At 37.1% G+C, this 19,464-nt stretch overlaps 2 protein-coding genes across 3 annotated transcripts in view; one reads left to right on the top strand and one right to left on the bottom strand.

The window, feature by feature from the left end:
* Nucleotides 1-19,464, bottom strand: part of LOC136238967 (ABC transporter G family member 20-like) — a 73,609-nt gene that overhangs the window by 48,884 nt on the left and 5,261 nt on the right. For both annotated transcript variants that reach the window (XM_066029689.1, XM_066029696.1), the window contains exons 2-3: nt 8,292-8,451; nt 8,088-8,242 (exon numbers count right to left, since the gene is read on the bottom strand). In XM_066029689.1, the coding sequence (XP_065885761.1) occupies nt 8,088-8,242; nt 8,292-8,451 (315 nt within the window). The remainder of the gene's footprint in view (nt 1-8,087; nt 8,243-8,291; nt 8,452-19,464) is intronic.
* The window catches only part of LOC136239005 (cytochrome P450 4F6-like), a 71,018-nt gene continuing 54,434 nt past the window's right edge, over nt 2,881-19,464 (top strand). The window contains exon 1 of the mRNA XM_066029755.1: nt 2,881-2,988. The gene's annotated coding sequence lies outside the window, so the exon portion shown is untranslated. The remainder of the gene's footprint in view (nt 2,989-19,464) is intronic.

The raw sequence follows: 19,464 nt of genomic DNA, 5'->3' as shown, positions 1-19,464 counted from the left end.
CACCCTGTGGAGAGTTCAGCTACAAATAAATCTCTCAGTAGAGAGATCCACTAGAAATAGTCACCCTATAGAGAGTTCAACTACATTTCAAATCACCCTGTAGAGAGATCAACTAGAAACAAGTCAATTCAACTACATTTCAAGTTAGTTCAGCTAGAAACTTGTCATCCAGAGAAAAGAACTATGCCATAACAGAACTTGAAACTCTAGCCATTGTGTGGACAATAATGTATTTTTATACGGTCTGTATGGCCACAGTATACACTGACCATGCAGCAATGATACTGTATTAGGTGCTCCTAATTAGAAGGGAAACATTCCAGGTGGTGGAATAAGATACATGGTAGTGGAATTCAATTGATATTGTCTACCGAGCTAAACACTGTAAACAGAACAACTGTCATGCATATGCTTCATCTAGACAGCCAGTCCTACCATCTCCTGTTGAGGATGAGAGCACTAGTAGCACTTATTTCCAGCAAAGATGATGTCAATATCAGTGATCTTTTACCACATCTGTCTCTCCAATTTTTTTCTGATGAACAGTGGAATGATGGTTTATTGCAGCCAATGATATTGAATTTAAGAGATGGTGAGTTACTAGAAGATGGTTCTACAGCAAAGAAAATAGTAACTGAATCTGTATTATTTACCCTGGATGACAATTTCTTTACTACATAGGATCAAAATCTGAGCTAGGAGATTCCCAGAGTGGTAGTTCCTCCAACCCTCCAGCAGCAAGTTAGCGGAAACCTGGCTGGACACTTTTCAGGACCCCACCTTTATAAATCTCTGATTTGCAAATGATGGTGGAAATGTATGTATAAAGATTCCATGAATTACGCTCAGAGTTGTCCCCAATGTGTTACTGTCCAAGGATATGGGAGGAAGCAGAAACCTCCACTGCATCCCATTCCCACTGAACGCCCGTTTCAAACAAATGGAGTTGATGTTATGGAATTACCAATGACAACAAAAGGCAACGAGTATGTGGTAGTATTTCAAGACCTGTTTACAAAGTGGCCAATGGCTTATCCTAATCCTGATCAAAAAAACAGTAAGGATTGCTCGTCTATTGGTTGAGGAGATTATACCACTCTTTGGTGTGCCAGAGGCGTTCTTTCTGATAGAGGAACAAATCTACTATCCCACCTGATGAAGGATGTACGTATGTGAGCTTTTGGGTTTTACAAAGTTAAATACCACCGCCTACCATCCTCAATGTGATGGAGCAGTCGAATTCCTTAATTGTACTTATTTAAAGCCATGCTCAGCAAGCAAGCAGGTACAATGGGCATTTTTGGGCTTATCACAACAACCCACACCTCAACAGGAGAAAAGTGTTCCTACTTGTTGTTTGGCATGGACTGTTGTAGTCCAACAGGAGCAGCCCTTTAGCCCCCAAGATCTCCAAAGATTACCAACATATCTGACTATAGAGAAGAGATGGTATTGTCTCTCTCAACAGCAAGACCTTTAGTTTTAAAAGTCAACCAGAAGTCTCAGCAACGTTACAAGCAACAATATGGCTACAACATCAAAGCTTCATGTAGGAAAGTGGGTCTTTATCTATTTTCCACAGGATGAAACAGATAAAATGAGGAAGTTATCTCAGCCATGGCATGGTCCTTACAGAATAATATCATGAGATGACTTTGATGTGACTGTGAAGAAGATATATTTTCCAGATGACCTACCAATCCAAGTACGTACATCAAAGTAGAGTACAGCAATGTCCTGAATTGTTTCTCAAGGGTTTTACTGGTATGGGAGTAAAAGACAATGGACCTGGCTGCCCAACAAAGAAGGTACAGAAGAAACCAGAGCAAATCACTGCTATAATCTGTGATCCATTACCCATTGATACCAATAGAGATCCTATAGCTGAAATGATAGTTACAGATGATTCTGATGGTGAAGATTCATAAAGTATATCTGACAGCAGACCATCAAGTGAATAGCCAACAATCATATGTGAAGAGACCAGAATTGGAAGCTAAAAAGTCTAACCACAGATACAACCAAAAAAAATGAAGAAGAGCATGAGCCTAGGGTCAGGCTCAAAGTAGCAAAAGAGGTGTGTAATGTGGTACCCTTTATAAGAAAATTGCAGATGGTTCTAGACTGCTTTAGAACTGAACAATAAACAATTGCAAGTATAGGTCACATGATGTATAGGTCATCTGTGTGTATAAAATGCCTGTAAATGTCATGATTTTTGGGAGTTAATTGATTGTTAATACTGAGAATGCTGAGGCAGTTTATCAGAACTTTACAAATAGAAATTTTTTTAATTCCATAGAAACTTGTTGAAAGATTTTAGGGTTGCTCTGAAGGAGTTTTAGGCTTGATTATCCTTAACGAATGCCACCAAGATATTTTGAAGGAAAACTGAGGCTGTTTTTTGGGTGATTTTGAGGGAAATAAAGCCGAAAACTCCATGATACATACAATACTACCGTACTATACTATGATAAGATCAAGATACATGCCTATACATTAATAAAGCAGTCATCCTACACTGTAATACAGCAATCAAACAAAAGTTAATATCAAAATTGCTGAACTTGATTACTGATTCAATTTCTGAAGACCCACTTTTAAAACTTCTCCTGTGGGGCATGCACTAAGATTTCCTCAGTTAGCATGTTTTGCATGCTAGTGTGCTTCAAAAACAAGTCATTCCTTTCCTTTATTGACTGGCATTGCAAAAAGCCTGGCTACTCCCCCCAATTGCAGTGAATTTTGTCTTGCGTGCCTAGCTGGGCAGCCTTCACTACTGCATAGGAGCAATTTGAACTGTGAAGCCATACAATTCATTTTATGTTTAATTTTTAAAACTGCTATTAACTGATTTGAACTTTTGAACTTCTACCACAGGAATTCAATTTACTGGAAGAAATGAAATTTATCATACAATGTGAAAGTTTAAAGAAATTGTGGCAATAAAGCAAAGAGAATCATACCTAACTACACAAAGAGCATCAGGTTACCTCATAATTATGTATCTGCCTCTGTATGTTACTATAATTATACATATATACATGATTATATGCTGCAAAATTGTTTTGATGATATGAACCAGCAGAGGAGAAGGAATCTGCTTGCTTATTATATTAGGACACATACACTGTTAAAATTCAGGTGTACCAAAAGCACCTTTAGGGGTGTCCAGTTGCATGTTTAAAAACAACTCCCTTCAGGTGTTAGAAAAGGGTGCTGTGGTGACACTTAGAGGGTGTGAAAGAAGAGTGCTAAAGTGCTGCAAGAAATATAACACCAGAGTGTAAAAGTGCTACAAGAGGTGTAAATCCAGGGTGTGTGGTGGGGTACACTGTTAATTTCCAACACTTTCGTGGGGGTGGATCTCCTCCTATACCTTCATTTTCATTGATGATATATTTAGGAAACACATATTATGACCTGTGAAATACAGTAATTCAACATGATTACAAGTACACTTACTTGCTTGTCTTTCTACACTTTATATGTAAGTTGCAATTTGTACTTATAACGTAACTACCAAAGAAACTTTTAATTGTGGGATTTCATTCACAGAAACACCCTTGTAGGTGCAAAGGGTGTTCCCATTACACCTCATCAATGAAATATAGTTGTATTGATTATCATAATTATACAGAAGTGCAGCACTTCATGCATAGTAAACAAATTTCCTTTAGCACAATGTAAAAGCATTTATGCAGCTATTGTTTGGAAAATCAATCCATATTAATGACCGAATTTGACAAAATAAGGCTTACACGCACATCCACTTTATGACTTTGAAGTACCATAACTCATTCATTATGTAGGAGTATGCCATTAGTTTCCAATTTTGAACTGGTATTTTACTATGCTATGGAAGGACTTTGTGCAAATGTTAGACCAATAGATTGCTGAGTAGTCAAGTTACAGCTGGTTAAAGTCAGAAAATTGGATGTGTGTGGAAGCCTTGTTTTGTCAAATCCGGTCACATATTTATTTTAGAAGTTTTGAGATAAATGGTTTAGATTTAAAATTGCCAAAGCACACATATGAAATTACACCAGAGATACATCAATTTATTACCTTTCAGATACTTGTAGTATTCCTGCCAAATAAGAAAGAAAATCAGACAACTTTAATGAGTGAGCTAGCTAGCTCACTACAGTAAAATGCCTATTTGTGCATATGCGATGAATTAGATAATGTCTTGATTGGTGTTCAGGGGCTGTTTACAGCACAGTCCACAAGTGCAGTCAGTGACTAAATGTGATATGCATGAAATGTGCTTAGGTGGGGTAAGTAATATGTAGGAGATAATAGTTCACATTTGCTATTTAATGAGGCAAATTTGAACTATTATCTCCTACACATCACATACACCACAGGAGTTCACGCTATGTACAACATGTTTGGAGCATATCGCATACACATGACACTTTTTTTGTAGTGGAGGTAGAATCACAGCTGCTCACAAAGGAGTGGAAGGTGGGCTGTAGAGGAGTGGGAAATAAAGACTGCAATTGAAATCCAGACATGCATGAGGTTACAGAACTGTGCTGGCTCCCAAGTGCCTGGTATATATGCAGCAAAATCAATTATCAACACAGAATAATATGTTGGGCAACTAAAATAGGCCATCCACCAATTCCTGTCAACCCAAGACAGTCAACCTTACCAAGGCCAGAAATTTCCATTAAACGTTTCACACCACCTGCACCATTAAAGCCAGCGTCAAGTAGTTTGAGCTTAAAACCATGAACTAGTATGGTAGTATGGCTATACTCTGGTATTTGATTTTGTCTGATGTGCAATTTGTATCAGTTTTGTAAAATCTGATACTATTAATAGCTACTATTATATTTCACTTGAAACTGCAGGTATTCATCTTGCATGATAATTCAGGGCAGGTGCTGTTGTCATGGGAGTTGATAAATCACTTGGCCCTTAAATAAATTGCAGTCAAGTGTTTCTGCCACACTTCTAACAGTGTTAGTAACTGTATGCGAATACATGTACATTACACCCTATCATGAGGTGTTAACCTCTGTTTAGGGTTTCCAATGAACAATTAAGGGTGTTTACAAAATGGTAACACCCAACAAGTGTGATTATAAACCTCTTATGGTGGTAATTATTTTCAAGGGTGTTGCAACAACACCCCCTTGATTTTTAGAAAATCATAGGTGTCATGGTAGCACCTAAATTTTAACAGTGTAGTGGTGTGTCATGCAGCCAAGAAAGCCGGCACGCCACAATGTGAGTATATTGACAGGAAGAACGAAAACATCTTTTTCATGCATACATAGCTCCATGGCCCCTTCTCCAAAGCACACTAGTTTTGAATTACAGCTGTCCGCCAGGTAGGGTAGGCCACACAGCAAATTTGATTAAATTTGTAAAAGCCATTTGCGGTGCTCCAAGGTTTGATTTAATTTTTTTTCTTCTTATGCCATACAGGGGGCTACAGGGGCTTCAATTAATTTTTGCACACTTTGCAAAGATTGCTATAAAGCCGAGTGAAAGTGTAATTCGATTGTCTCAATCTTTGGCACAAATTAAGAGTGTATAAAGGTGAATTGGCATACAAAGTTTGCTGTGGATCTGATGAATATCCAAGAAATTATGAACATTTATTCATGTAAAGAAAGATCAAATTTCTGTCACGGCTACATGGTAGACCGAGTACGTAATACGGAAATAATAGGCTGATCATTGAAGCAGTGTCTTTTGATAGTTTGAATAGCAATAGAGTTACAGCTACAAAGTTATAAAGCAAACTCCAAAATCGAGTACTCTAATAGAGCAGTCACTGCAGGATAAAAAGGTACACAAAAATGTTGGAAAAAAACTTACCAGAGTTCAAGCCAAGAACCTCCATACCTAACACCCACATCCTTAACCACTGAACTACTGCTATCTTGGCTGATCACCTCACTTAATTTCTACTTTATACATGGAAATTCTAGTATACATCTGCTCAAAAATAAACAATTGTTATTTCATAGCATAGATCTACCAGTAGAAGTATTCTATGCATGTTCTCAAATATGTGTACTCTATTAGAGTATATAATATTACCAAATATGTGACTGGTTCTGGCAAAACTGGTCTTACCGCCCATGACAGCAGATTTGATTTTTCACAAAGACCACAAAGCTACATAAATAACCTATACAATCAAAATCAGCTAGAATTGAGTGGTCTGCTTTTTCTGACTGCTTTCCTAAGCACAGTGGCGATCTGTACAAGTGGTCTGGAGCCCCAATCGAGCTCTGGCCATTCCGAGAATGGCTGTGTGTGGCTGTATAGCCCTGTGGAGTTAAATATAAAGACATGTGTTGCAAATGTCTTTTCATTTTAGCCAGTTTTGAGACCTCAATGGTTAATAACTTGGCCTAATTCATCCCTACGCCTACCTCTTTAATAATTTTAAACAATTCCTTGCTGGCCTCCAGGCCCCTGCCTCCCACCCCTTTTGGATCTCACCCGGTAGAGTTAACCTCGGTATAAAAACTAGCTAAAATGGTGGGAAACTTAAGCTTTGGCTACTCCTACTATGGGTGCTCTTGAAGTTGATGCAAATCGTGTGAAAATTTGGTACACTTAACTTCCACCATTAGCGGGCTACAACACACTAAATACTTAAAACAAACATTTCTCGATACTGTTACATAGGCGATAAGACCATTTTTGTCAGACTGAGTCACATTTTAAAGTAAATCATGCAATGCAATACATTTATAAGTCTTTTTTCAATAATCATCATTGTGTCTGTATAGAAAAAGAAGAGATGTGAGTAAAAACAAATCCCAACATATGCTGGTTTTAGGGCCTTATAAAGTACAAAAAGAAGTGAAATCCACAGAAAAAACAGCCAAGCTGTGAAATAATGGTGTGGCTTTAAAAATCCTGGGTGAAAAGTTGTGAAATCAAAGGTAGCGGCCAACTGCAAAAATGTTAATGCTAATAAATTTTAATAATGGCCGTGTGTGCATTGTTAAAATTTATCATTATCTACATTGCAGCCATTTCTTGTACAAAGAGAAGTGATATGCACACAAAAACAGCCAAGCTGTAAACATTGGTGCAGCCTAAAAAGACTGGGTGAAAAACGTGAAACCAAAGGTGGTGCATGACCAAGAAATGGCTGCAATGATGTTAATACTAATAAAGTTTAATAATGGTTGAAATTTAATTGCAGTCATTCCTTGTCCTTCACTTTTGATTTCACAACTTTTTTCACCCAGGCTTTATAAGGCCACACCTTTTTTCACAGCTTGGCTGTTATTCGTGCAGATAATAGACTACTTGAACAAAGTTGAGGGTGAATTGCATGGCATATGATGAACCCTATGAAGAGCTGCAGCATGGTATTTTATACATTTTTATCGTTTTCTACTAGTAGAAAGCAACAAACTTGGCTGCCACACTGGTGTTATACCTGGCCTAACATATGGCATTAGTTGATTGGAGAACATTAATTTTTTGCATTGGTGACCCTATTAATGATCTAGCTGCAATCAACTGTTGTTTTGCTGTGGAAAACTAGATATGGCAAACTAGATATGGCAAACCACACCACTTACTCTATTACGTAGCTTAAGAAGGGAGATCGAGACACTCTAATAAAGCAGTTACTTACAATCATACATGTATAACACAGCTACGCTACAACAAAAAAGTTAACAAAATAGTAAAATATGAAGTTACTGTAGGGTTCAAGCGAAAAAGTAGCAAAACAGTAGTACAACATATGTGTGAGAAAATCTCTACGTAGGTATTGAACAGATGGTGGCTACATGTAAATGTAGGGATTTTCTCACATGGCTATGTTGTAATAACTACCATCATTCATATATCTTCTTACAGTTAAGCTTCCTTTGCAAATAATGATACTATACATTGATTGAATATAAGCAATGTGATCTATAAGTAGTGGCTGTCCATGAATACTTCTTTTTGTATGAATATACTTATTAATTGGATACAAATTTGGAAGTCTGCTGTGGCAAGACACAGGAACTCCGAAGTGTACTTGCACAAAATATTGCACATTTCTAAGCACAATGTTATCTCATAACAGCTACACTATTATACCTAACCTTAATGTATTGCATAGAGCATCAACTGTATAGAGGTTAAGAAATTCCTTTAAGAACTCAGTCCGTTCCTTTATATGTTGTAATTTAATATCAAAGAGGATTCCAAAGTAGTACATCACCTCCCTCATAGTGAGTGTTAATGCCAATGCCTCTTCCTATCATGTCATTGATAGAACAAATCAACTTGAAATGATACCAGCTCACCTGAGGCATATAACCTACTCCCTTTCCAGGTACACTATGTCCTCTAGTCCCAGGGGGTTTACCAAGGATGACAATGTGTCCTGATTGGATGGGTAAACGTCCCAGGACACAACGTAGCAATGTGGTCTTTCCACACCCACTAGCACCAAGGAGACCGTAACTACATAAAGATTAATCAACTGCTAGCAACCACAGCTAAAATATAGAACACATAATGGGTCTCTGCATGTCATCCCAAATAGGCAAGAGCTCTGTAATCATTCTCAATTATAGCTCTGTTAAATGTCTGAAGAGGAAGTCTACTTATCATTAGATGTATGCACAAGAGTTTGGATAGTAGTGTCTCACAATACATGATACACATTCTGTATTTTAATGGGAAGGACATTACTATTTTGCCACTGATGTGATAACTTATAGCAAGATACAGATATAGTGGGAACATGCATAAGTACGTAACAACTGATAAGGCATTAGCAATAATGGGAAGAGTTCAATTGTATACTAGTCATTTAATATTTAAGTTAAATGATTCAACTGCATGGCTAAGATGGCCAAAAATATAATATCACTGCAGTGATCTTCAATATGCAATAATTAAGAAAAGTATATATAATACATGGACATGACTACAGCTACCTTTTGGCTGCAACATTCGTGGGTATATTTTAACATTGCCATTTTTTTTAAAGCTGCACCTCTTTTTACAGAGTTGTCTAGATATCATTGTTGTAAATGTGGCTATATAGCTTGCTTATGCTTGAATTTTAAAACTTCAACAGTCTCTGATACATAGACAATGTAGGCTAAATGCTGCAGCAAAACAGCATTTAAGCAATAGTACACAACATAAAGGGATTTAACAAGGTAGTGGGGATCATTACAATAAAAAATAAGTACATATACCACTTTAGCGGGCCTAATGTATTTCGTGGACTGGACTCACAGCATGGACTGAACTCACGCACTGAGCTGGAAATAGTTTTTAAACAATAATCCAGACATTAACAATCTCTTGCAACACTGGAGACACCACTATCAAGCTACAACTGCTGATACTGCTCTTCCTTACAAGTCAACAAACTAGCATGTGCACTAATTAATTAGAATACAAATATGATATACGAGTACTAGTAGTGATAAAACATGATAGAGGCTATTGCTGTAGCTTAGATGGTTTTCCTTTGTTGCTCCAGTACTTAGCACTAGTGTTAGGGCTGTAGTGATGAGCCAGTTGTTTGCATAGCCCCATCATCTCGCTGGGCAGTGCCACCTATAGCTACCCTGCTATTCTGGCTCATCTCTACAACCCTAGCACTAGTGCTAAAGCAATAAAGGAAAACATCTATGCTACAACACTGAATAGCCTCTATCACCCTTTATCACTGCTAGTACTCGTGTATCGTAAGTGTATTTTATTTAATTAGTGCACACACTAGTTTGTTGACTTGTAAGGAAGAGCGTATCAGCAATTGTAGCTAGATAGTGGTATCTCCAGTGTTGCAAGAGATGAATAATATCTGGATTATTGTTTAAAAGCTGTTTCCAGCTCAGTGTGTGAGTCCAGTCCACGAAATACATTAGGCCACTTTAGCGTGGGTGTTCAAAGGTGCTGCTCAGAGTTTAACCCACATATTTCCCATGCAATATCTTGATATTGACCAGGAAATAGCAATTTGCTTGTGGCTTTGATGCCCAACCAGTTCAAAGATACAATATGCTTTGACTAATTATATTGAGCAACACAGAGCATTTAATTATGGGTTTGAGTTTACAAGTTAGGCTAGGCTCAGTGTAGTTGCTAAGTTTTCATTACTTCACAGTTACTAAGTGATGAATGATCCATAAAATAATTGCTTGGGCAATGCGTGCATGCATATTCCTACCTACCAGCTGTCAGCCATTGAGCAGACCACAGAACAACACAAAGAGGACAACTAGATTTAAATACGTAGACAAATAACTTATAGTCCAAACTATTTAACATTATAATTACTTACTACCCCAATAGCGAAGTTAGTAGGCTTAATTTAGTACACAGTGCTAACACTAATCAGATCCCACAATCACATTAATTTGTTCTGGCATTGTGTGTAAAGCACAATGACATACGGACAACGTTCTAACAGCTATTATCCCAAGCTATTAATTGACCATCAGATACTGATATATCATTAAATATGATAGTACTTAATAAGTAGGGATTGATAAGAAATCATATGGCTTCGTAATTTTTCGAACTTTAAATATAAAAGGAGCAGGGTGAATGCTCTGTAGTTCTTTCACCAATCAAGTGAGTATGCCTAGAATGATATACGTATATCACTTATACCACGATTGCATTAGATTTTGCTGATATACACACCCTTAGTCCTCAGGCCTGCAACCCTCGTGCTTCGGGTGTATATATCAGCAAAATCCCTTGCAGCTGTGGTATATCTCTTACTTAAACAAGGAGGACCATCACCTGAAGTGCTCTATCTTAGCCATCCTGCAATTTTATATTGACTACATAAATCCCTTAATTGTGTATATAAACTAGGCATGCGTCTATTATGCCGGCATAATTTCAGGAATAATAGGTACTGAAAAGCATTGGGGAATATTCCGGAATAATCGGATGAATTCTAAGAATAACTGGTACAAAATTATAAGTTTTTGCTGTGGTGTAGTGTAAAAATCTTTTAGATTTACTACCAAAACAGTGCAAGCTTAAAAACGGTGAAAACGATCGAGATACTCTAATAGAGCAGTCACTTACTCTAATAGAGCAGTCAACTTCGAGTCCATAATTCTAATAGAGCAGTCACTTGTTTAAAAACCCTAACAAAAATACTAATTTGGCACACATATTTGGGAATAATTTGAGAATAATAGGTAGTCTCAGGAATAAATTTGAGCATAATAGGTGAATAAAAAAAGAAGTGCCAGAAAGAATAATAGGAAGATTTTGGAGCATAATAGACTTAAGCCTAATATAAACCTATATATTTAGGCTCAGACGTATGGCTATAAACAAAGTGCTGTAACTTTTGAAGCAATCATCATATGGGTTTGTAATTTGTGCCATTTTAATTACAATGTAATAAATATTAAAACGATATCTACACTACAAAAAAAGTGCAACTTGCCATGAAAATAAATTTCAACAAAAGAACTACCAAAATCCGTTACATACTGTATCTAAAAGGACAAGTACACAAAAACATTTGGAATTTTCAACTAGAGTAGAGACCATAGCACATCAATAAAAAGTACTGAAACAAGCTCGAGTAGTGCATGATGTTAAATCACACTAAAACAATAAGAAGTGTTATATCCCTACTGTGCTCCAAGATACCATAATGGAAATGTACAGTAGGGATATAACACTTCTTATTGTTTCACTGTGTGTGCACTATTCCAGCTTGTTTCAGTACTTTTTATCGATGTGCTATGGTTCCTGCTCTAGTTCAAAATTCCAAATTTTTTAATATACTTGTTTGTTAACTTTTTCTGTAAATAATTATGAACCCACACATACCGCATCTGAAATGGTGCCGCGCATCCCAGCTATATCAATTATCGTCTGAAAAGCAAAGTATCCGTTGTCAGCTATGTTCAACCCATTATACAGCTTTTGAATTAAGAACTGTTTGTAAAGCACCTCTGCAATCCACGCATACCGAAAGAAAGAAATGGTGCCGCACACCCCAGTTATATCAATTATCATCTGAAAAGTGAAGTATCCATTACGCTTCATTGTCGGCTATGTTCAACCCGTTACACAGTAGTACGAATCAAGAACTGTTTGAAAAGAATATTTGCAATCAAAATAGCTACTATGAAAAGTATGGACGATTTCCGTTATGAAGAGAAGCCATCACGTGCTACCGCAACATCAACACTTTTCACTGTCAGCAAAGATGAATGGGACACAAAGGAGGACACTGGTGAGTCCATGAAGAATGCACTGTACGTACTGCGGTATGCCAAAAGGCACCTCTTGGGTCGAAGTGATGTCGAACAGTCAAAAAATCAAGCCCATAGCCTTAGCTGTTGAGTTACGCTTGTCTGAAGGCATCAGTCAGTCAGCCAGTTACTTACTTACTCAGTCAGTCACTAGAAAATTCCATTAAATGATTTTTATTAATTCCGTAGCAACTTATTGAAAGCATTTTGGGTCAATCTGAAGGCTTGTTTCGGCTTAGTTTTGCCTAACCAACACTGCCTCATCATCATCAGGGAAAATTGAGGCTGGTTTTTGGGTGAAGTTATTTTGTGGGCTACGCCTACTCCTTTGTGGTCCATACTATACAGTACTATTGCACTGTGATCAATAACTCCTTGTCAGTTGGTCCAAATTGCTGAAAATAAGCTTAGTTGAATTGCTATCAATGGCAAATTAAGCCAGATATAACTCATATCATGAACCACTACTATAGAGATTGCCTATGTTTTTTTCCAAAATCCTAATAGAACACTCAAATAAACACCACCTTAGAAATCTTTTCCCACCTCAAAAGAAGCTTTAGAAGTTAAACTGGAAGAAGTTTACGTCCACTAGCAAAGCTGTAGTCAAAAGGACTTGATAAAAGTACTTTTTAAAGAAATGAAATCTGCCATTTAGAGCCATTTTGTTCATCTTCTTCTTCTTCTTATTATTATTATTATTATTATTTTTTCCTATAGGGCTAGAGCAAAATGTGAATACTTTTTGGGGATAAAATCTACATAACTTTCCTTCCTATGTTTTTCTTCATGTCCATTACCTATTTTTAAATGCATATTGCAATGTTAACATCCACTTTCAAGCAAATTTGCTGCTTTTAGGTTCACTTTGCCATTGATCTTCTGACTTAGCCTCTGCAGGGGTAACAAACGTGTTAATATGTGTTGATAAGTATTCAATCTATTCACTTCAACATCTTCATTTTAGAAACCTTATCATTACCTACATTTTATTAACCACAATATATTAAGTTCATACCAGAGCATCAATGTTGTTGTGTAGCACTGGGTACTTTACTTATTGTGATCACCTAACTGAAGCCATACTACTGCTACCCACAGTATGTTATACGTTGCCTATAGTTGCATATATCAAAGCTGTGTAGTACAAAGCATACATTCAATAGTAAGGAAACAATACATTCATTTGGTGGTTGATAACACCAAAAGTTTATAATGTGTAGGGAGAGTGTCGAACTACACTATATCCTGTGAAAAATGAGCCTGTTAAGTCCTATGGCATTGTTCAAATGACTTAGTGATTTGTGCTGATTGGTGATTAATTAAAAGTATGGGGGCGTGCCCATAAACGTTGAGAGACTGAACAGTGTGCCCGAGAAAAGTATGGCACAACACGCTGAGGAATTCAGTACAAAGGGAAAGACACAGCCAACTAACCTGGAAAGCCATAAATATCAACTATGTCTCGTTCAAAGTTTCATCATGGTCGCTCTTCCATGGCCTCAACTGAGGCCTCGAGTCCTCGACAGCTCTGATAGTAAAGCGACACATCTAAGTGGGGTTTTAGCCATAGAGATTCAATGTGGACGACCCGACCAAAACTAAGAAGGTGTTAAAATCCAGGCAATCAACAGTGGTTAGATTTACAAAAGAACACAAAGGTGTGCAGGCTACTTTATGGGCTCATTTTTCACAGGGTATAGCGTAGTTTGATACTCTCCCTACACATTATAAACTCTTGATAACACTGATAGTATTACTAATGTACATGATGACTGACTTGATACTGAGTAATATCAAGCACCACCAGCACCTCTAATTATCATGTTAGGTATCCATATTTATAAAAAGTAAACTAACTAGTGTAAAAATAATGTTAAATATTAGCTGAAAAAAGTAAAGAAACAATAGTCAAACAAGTCAGCATGTTAAACACACAGAGATCTCTATTTGGACTCAATGGATAAGGTAGAAACTAAGGAAAAATCAGTAGTTTCTCCATAAATCAGGGGCAGATAAGTACTGAGAATGCTTCTGTATAAATGTTTATTTGAGTCCAAATAGAGATTTCAGTGTGTTTAACATGCTGGCTTGTTTGACTCCTGTTTTTTTTTTTTTTACTTTTTTCAGTGATCTCTATTCCCATGTGTTAATTTTTAGAATGATTTTTACACTAGTTTATTTACTTTTTATAAATACATTTATGGATAGCTTAGCTACATGATAATAAGAGACGCTGGTGGTGCTTGATGTTACACAGTACTAAACATGTACATCAAAGTCAGTCATCATGTAGTGTAGCTGTTAAGTAGTCAGTTAATATTATCAGAGTTAGCAAACACCAGTGTATTGTTTCCTTACCATTGAATGTACTTTGTACTATACAACTTTGACATATCCAACAATAGGCAGTCTGTGGTCAACAATAGCATGGCTTCTGATTGATCATATAGGAATGCACACTTGTGCAGCTATGTGATCACAGTAAGTCAAGTACACAGTGGTACACAACAACATTGTTGCTCTGGTATGAACTTAATATACTGTGGTTAAAATTATAGGTAATGATATAGGGTTCCCAAATGAACGTGTTAAAATGAATAGATTGGATACTTGTTAACACAATTAATATGTTGGTTACTCTTGCAGAGATTAAGTCAGAAGAACAATGGCAAAGTGAACCTACAAAAAGTAAATTTGCTGGAGAATGGGTGTTATCATTGTAATATGCATTTAAAAATAGGTCATAGACATGAAGAAAGACACAAGAAGGAAAGTTATGTAGTTTTTTTAGTGGTTATACCATGGCTGCGAGGGATTTGCTGATATATACACCCAAAGCCTGAGGGTGTATAATATCAGCAAATACCAAGCAGCCATGGTACAAGTGATATAATATCATTTGGGCGCACTCACCTATTAGGTGAAAGAACTAACAAGAACTCACCCCATTTGTTTCGTACAGTAGCATCTGAAGAACGATCGTGGTTTTAATAACGTGGGCTAATAGCCACCAGACCTTTATCCATACATTAAAACGTTATTAATACGTTACTATGCCTCAACGAGTAATGCTAGAAAACTTGTGATTGTGGGATGGAATTTATATTGTCATTATTTTTGTACTAAGTTAAGATAAGCTGTGACTGAGACTGACAAAACCAGTCTTATAGCCTGAAAGTACATACTGTATGTTGGCTTAATATTGTGTATCTCCTTTTCTGTATAAGCTACAATAATTCTGTAAATTCAACAAATCTCCAGTGATTTTTACATAAGTAGTAAAAATGGTCCAGTCATGTTCAGAAAGAAAGTTATTAAACCTTTGACTAGTAGCCAAAATTTGACAGGCTATAAGACTGGTTTTTCAGGTTACAATTGGCAATAGACCGCATGTAAAGTTAGTTTAATAGATCTGAACTAAATTGGTTTCTATCAAAACTACAGAAACCCACCTAAATCCACCACCAGCACTCCTTAACCTGTCCACAACTAGCATTCAAAACTTTGTCCCATTACGACCAACCGTTGTGGAAAAAAACCTGCTCACCAGGTTTAGTGATACAACATGCACTCAATTGCACAAGTTACATAATTAATGTGGACAGTGGCATATTTGCCATAGCATTTTCAGTGAAAGTTTCTGTTCTTGCACTGAGGTATTATTGCAATGTATTCTCAACATGTCAACCACTCACTGTGGTGACCACCCTGGTACAAGGCACGCCCTATTATACAGTAACATCATTTGCAAATGACAGAAACTGGTGGTAAACCACAATGGGATGTTGTAAAACACGGTATTTGTACTAGTAATAGCATGGGTAGCAGTGAAATTTAGGATAAATACCACGAGTGTTGTATTGGAAAATGGGGATAAATTTCACGAGGCGAAACCGAGTGAAATTTACCATTTCCAATACAACAAGAGTGGTATTTATCCCAAATTTCACTGCTACCCATGCTATTCCCAGTTAATACCATACTCGCTGCACATAGGCATGCTGTGCATTAGCGCTGCTATGTACGCAATTTGTCACTATGTACTAAACACACGTCAACACTAACACTAATTGGCGCTACATTGTTAACATAAATGCTAGCCAATGAAATTGCAATTACAACCTTTTCACTGCTGTCAGTGAAATACGGGATAAATTTCACTGCTACTATTGAGACTTTTGTATGGGCAGTGAAACAGGTATGGTATTAAAAATGGAATGACATGGTAGTATACTCCTTTGATAAAAAATAGGCTATGCTTAATATATTCATGTAAGGTCTAATAGAGTGACCATATGTTTTTGAAAGTCTTCAGTAACAAAATTGACTCTGTGTACTGGGGAAATGACAATGCGCTACAGAAACTGTGTAAATGACATTTGCTATTCAGGTGCTCTGAACAACTATTCACCATATATTAGAGTGCTATCTGTGTGCAGGGCCACCAAAAAAGGGGGTGGGGCAACTAGAACAATGTTTCCCTGCCCTGGCCTGTTTGGGGACTCAGTAATGTGTTTGGTGTGCGTTCTTTTCTACCCTTTTACCCTGGTGGTCTTGCCAATGTGCTTTGCCGGTATGATTGTGGGAATCAACTATGCTTATTTATTTCATCAGACTATTTCATCTATCTGAGAGCACACTGGCAGGGCCAACAGGGACAAGGGGCAGAAAATAAAAGTAGGCCCTTACAGTACACTAAATGCATTTTTACTGGGATCCCAACACAGGGCAGGGAAGAATTCCTTCTGTTTCCCCTCCCCTAGGAGGTTGGTAACACTTCCAAATGGTGAGTAGCTGATCTGCATAGCAGATGTCCTTTGCACAGATACTAGAGTGCATTGTCACTCTCCTAAGGGCTAAATACTTTTAAAAATTAGTCCCTTACATGAATATGATTAAGCATAGCCAATTTATTAGCCAACAAACATTCATGTTTTACAACACCCCTACCACAATAATGATTATAGCTAAGCCTCACAAATATAATGTAATAGCTTACAGAACACTGAGGTTATACCGGAAGTCATTTAAATCCAATTAAACGCATCCTCTACAAACTACAGTTCTAGCACACAGACCTTACATGTTACACACTGATGTTTGATTGCAATTGAAAGAGCAAGGTATCCTCTACTATCAGCGATACATTCAGATAAGCGAACTCTTTATTTGCTGAGTTACATCGCAAGTTACCAGCACCTTCGAAGTAACTATTTGGCGTCAACTTGCAATAAACAGAACAAGTATTAGGCTACTATTGCAACACTGGACGTTAGCACAGACTACTAGTTAGTGACCAATAGTACAGAAGACTAGGTAGCTATTAACGCAACAGAGCTATTAACAATTATAAATTTCTTGTCATCCGCAGAGTTTCCAGTACTATTCGCTACAGCCACAGAAGCCATTTCTTTACACGATAGGTCACTACTCCTACGTATATTACATAAGCCAACACAAATACAGAGGTCTAACTCGTTAGTATACTAAAGAAAACTGACGCAGAAGTGCTCTACTCACTGTGTTAGGCCCTCTCTTGTTCCTGTTGTATGTTAATGATCTAGACTCTGTCGTAAAGAACTCTAAAATTAAACTTTTTGCTGATGATGTATTGCTTTATGCCCCAGCTAATACCCAACAGGAATGTTCTGCTCTTCAAGATGATTTGACTGCAATTTCCAACTGGACGAATTGTTGGCAGCTGAAATTAAATATTGTGAAATGTGAAGCGCTGGCCATCACAAACAAACGGAAACCTGTTAATTTCACTTATTATATTAATGGTCAATCAATTTTGTGGAACAATCCTGTCAAATACCTTGGTGTGCTAGTTGATGGTAAATTGAGTTGGTCCAAGTACTGCAGGTATGCGATTAATAAGGCCACCAAGTCCTTAAACTGTTTACGGCGCTCAATGTTTGGATGCAGCTGTGTGGCCAAGTGTGCGGCGTACAAAGCAGTTGTATGCCCGACTCTGGAGTATGCTGCTGTTGTGTGGTCTCCACATACCAAGGGAGATATTAAATTGCTTGAATCTTTGCAAAATAGGGCAGCACGTTGGATTAGTGGCAGTCGCTGGAGTCCACGGACCAATTCATGGACTGTATCTTCAAGTGATTGCTGCTCTCAGCTTAATCTCCCTACCCTTGAATCAAGACGTCAGTACCTTTCTATTTCTTTCCTCCATAATATTTATCACCAACGTACATCCATCAAGTTTAATTGTCACTGTAAATTTAATTCAATTTCATCTACTAGAAGTCATCACTTGTCAATAAACCCACCACAGTCAACCATCAACTCTCGTCGTTATTCGTTCTTTGTTAACACTGTCTTTCTGTGGAATTCTGTACCATTAACCATCCTCAATGATCCAAATCCAAAATCCTTCCGGCATTCATTATACCATTATGTGTGTGTTAATTGATGTTTTTGTATTGTTGTGCAGTTTTGTAATTATTTGTTTGTTGTATATTTTTGTAGTTGTAGTGTTCTTTTTTGTGGCTGACACCTTGTACAGGCTTTGCCTTTTGTGTATGCCTTCCATTGTGGTAAATTTGATGATAATAATAATAATAATAATAGGATACCATACTAAAACCACAAATTATCCTTGCCGCCAAAACTTTGCGCGAAAGATGCGAATTGTCTTAAAGAAACATTCTTTGCCACTCTACTTACTTCTGTGAATGTCTTCTTCACTATTACTCTCTAAACAATAACAAATTTCTTCTTACTACAAAGCCACATGCTGTAACACGCATCGTGGCCATATTGTTATTGCGTAAATCTAATCGCATGATGCAATAAAAGAATTCTTGTGGTAACATTATGGCTTCTTTTCCATATGGCTTCCATTAGCTGAATTTCCTGTATACCTTAACCTTATAAAGCCTTATGAAAACTGTTCCAATTCATCACACAAGAGTAATTACTGAATTCATTAACACAAACACTCCCCAAATCAAAGGAAATTCAACACCATTATGAGACAAAGAAATATGGTTTGCAGTCATTCATTGGTCAGTTGTAACTTGATATCAAGAGTTCATAATATAGAGAGGGAGGGAGAGTATCCAACGCTGTATTACCTGGTCAAAACACACTAGGGTTGTTCGCACTGTCGCTATAAACTGCTTTCAAACTAGTTTAATTCGTTCACACTTAAAAGTGCTTTATTATAAACTAATTATTTTCAACTCACCTTCTGATGTGATTT

The sequence above is a fragment of the Dysidea avara genome, chromosome 1, assembly GCF_963678975.1.
Source record: "Dysidea avara chromosome 1, odDysAvar1.4, whole genome shotgun sequence".
NCBI lineage: Eukaryota > Metazoa > Porifera > Demospongiae > Dictyoceratida > Dysideidae > Dysidea > Dysidea avara.
Note: the sequence above shows the minus strand (reverse complement) of the source record. Positions and strands in the feature narration are given on the sequence as shown.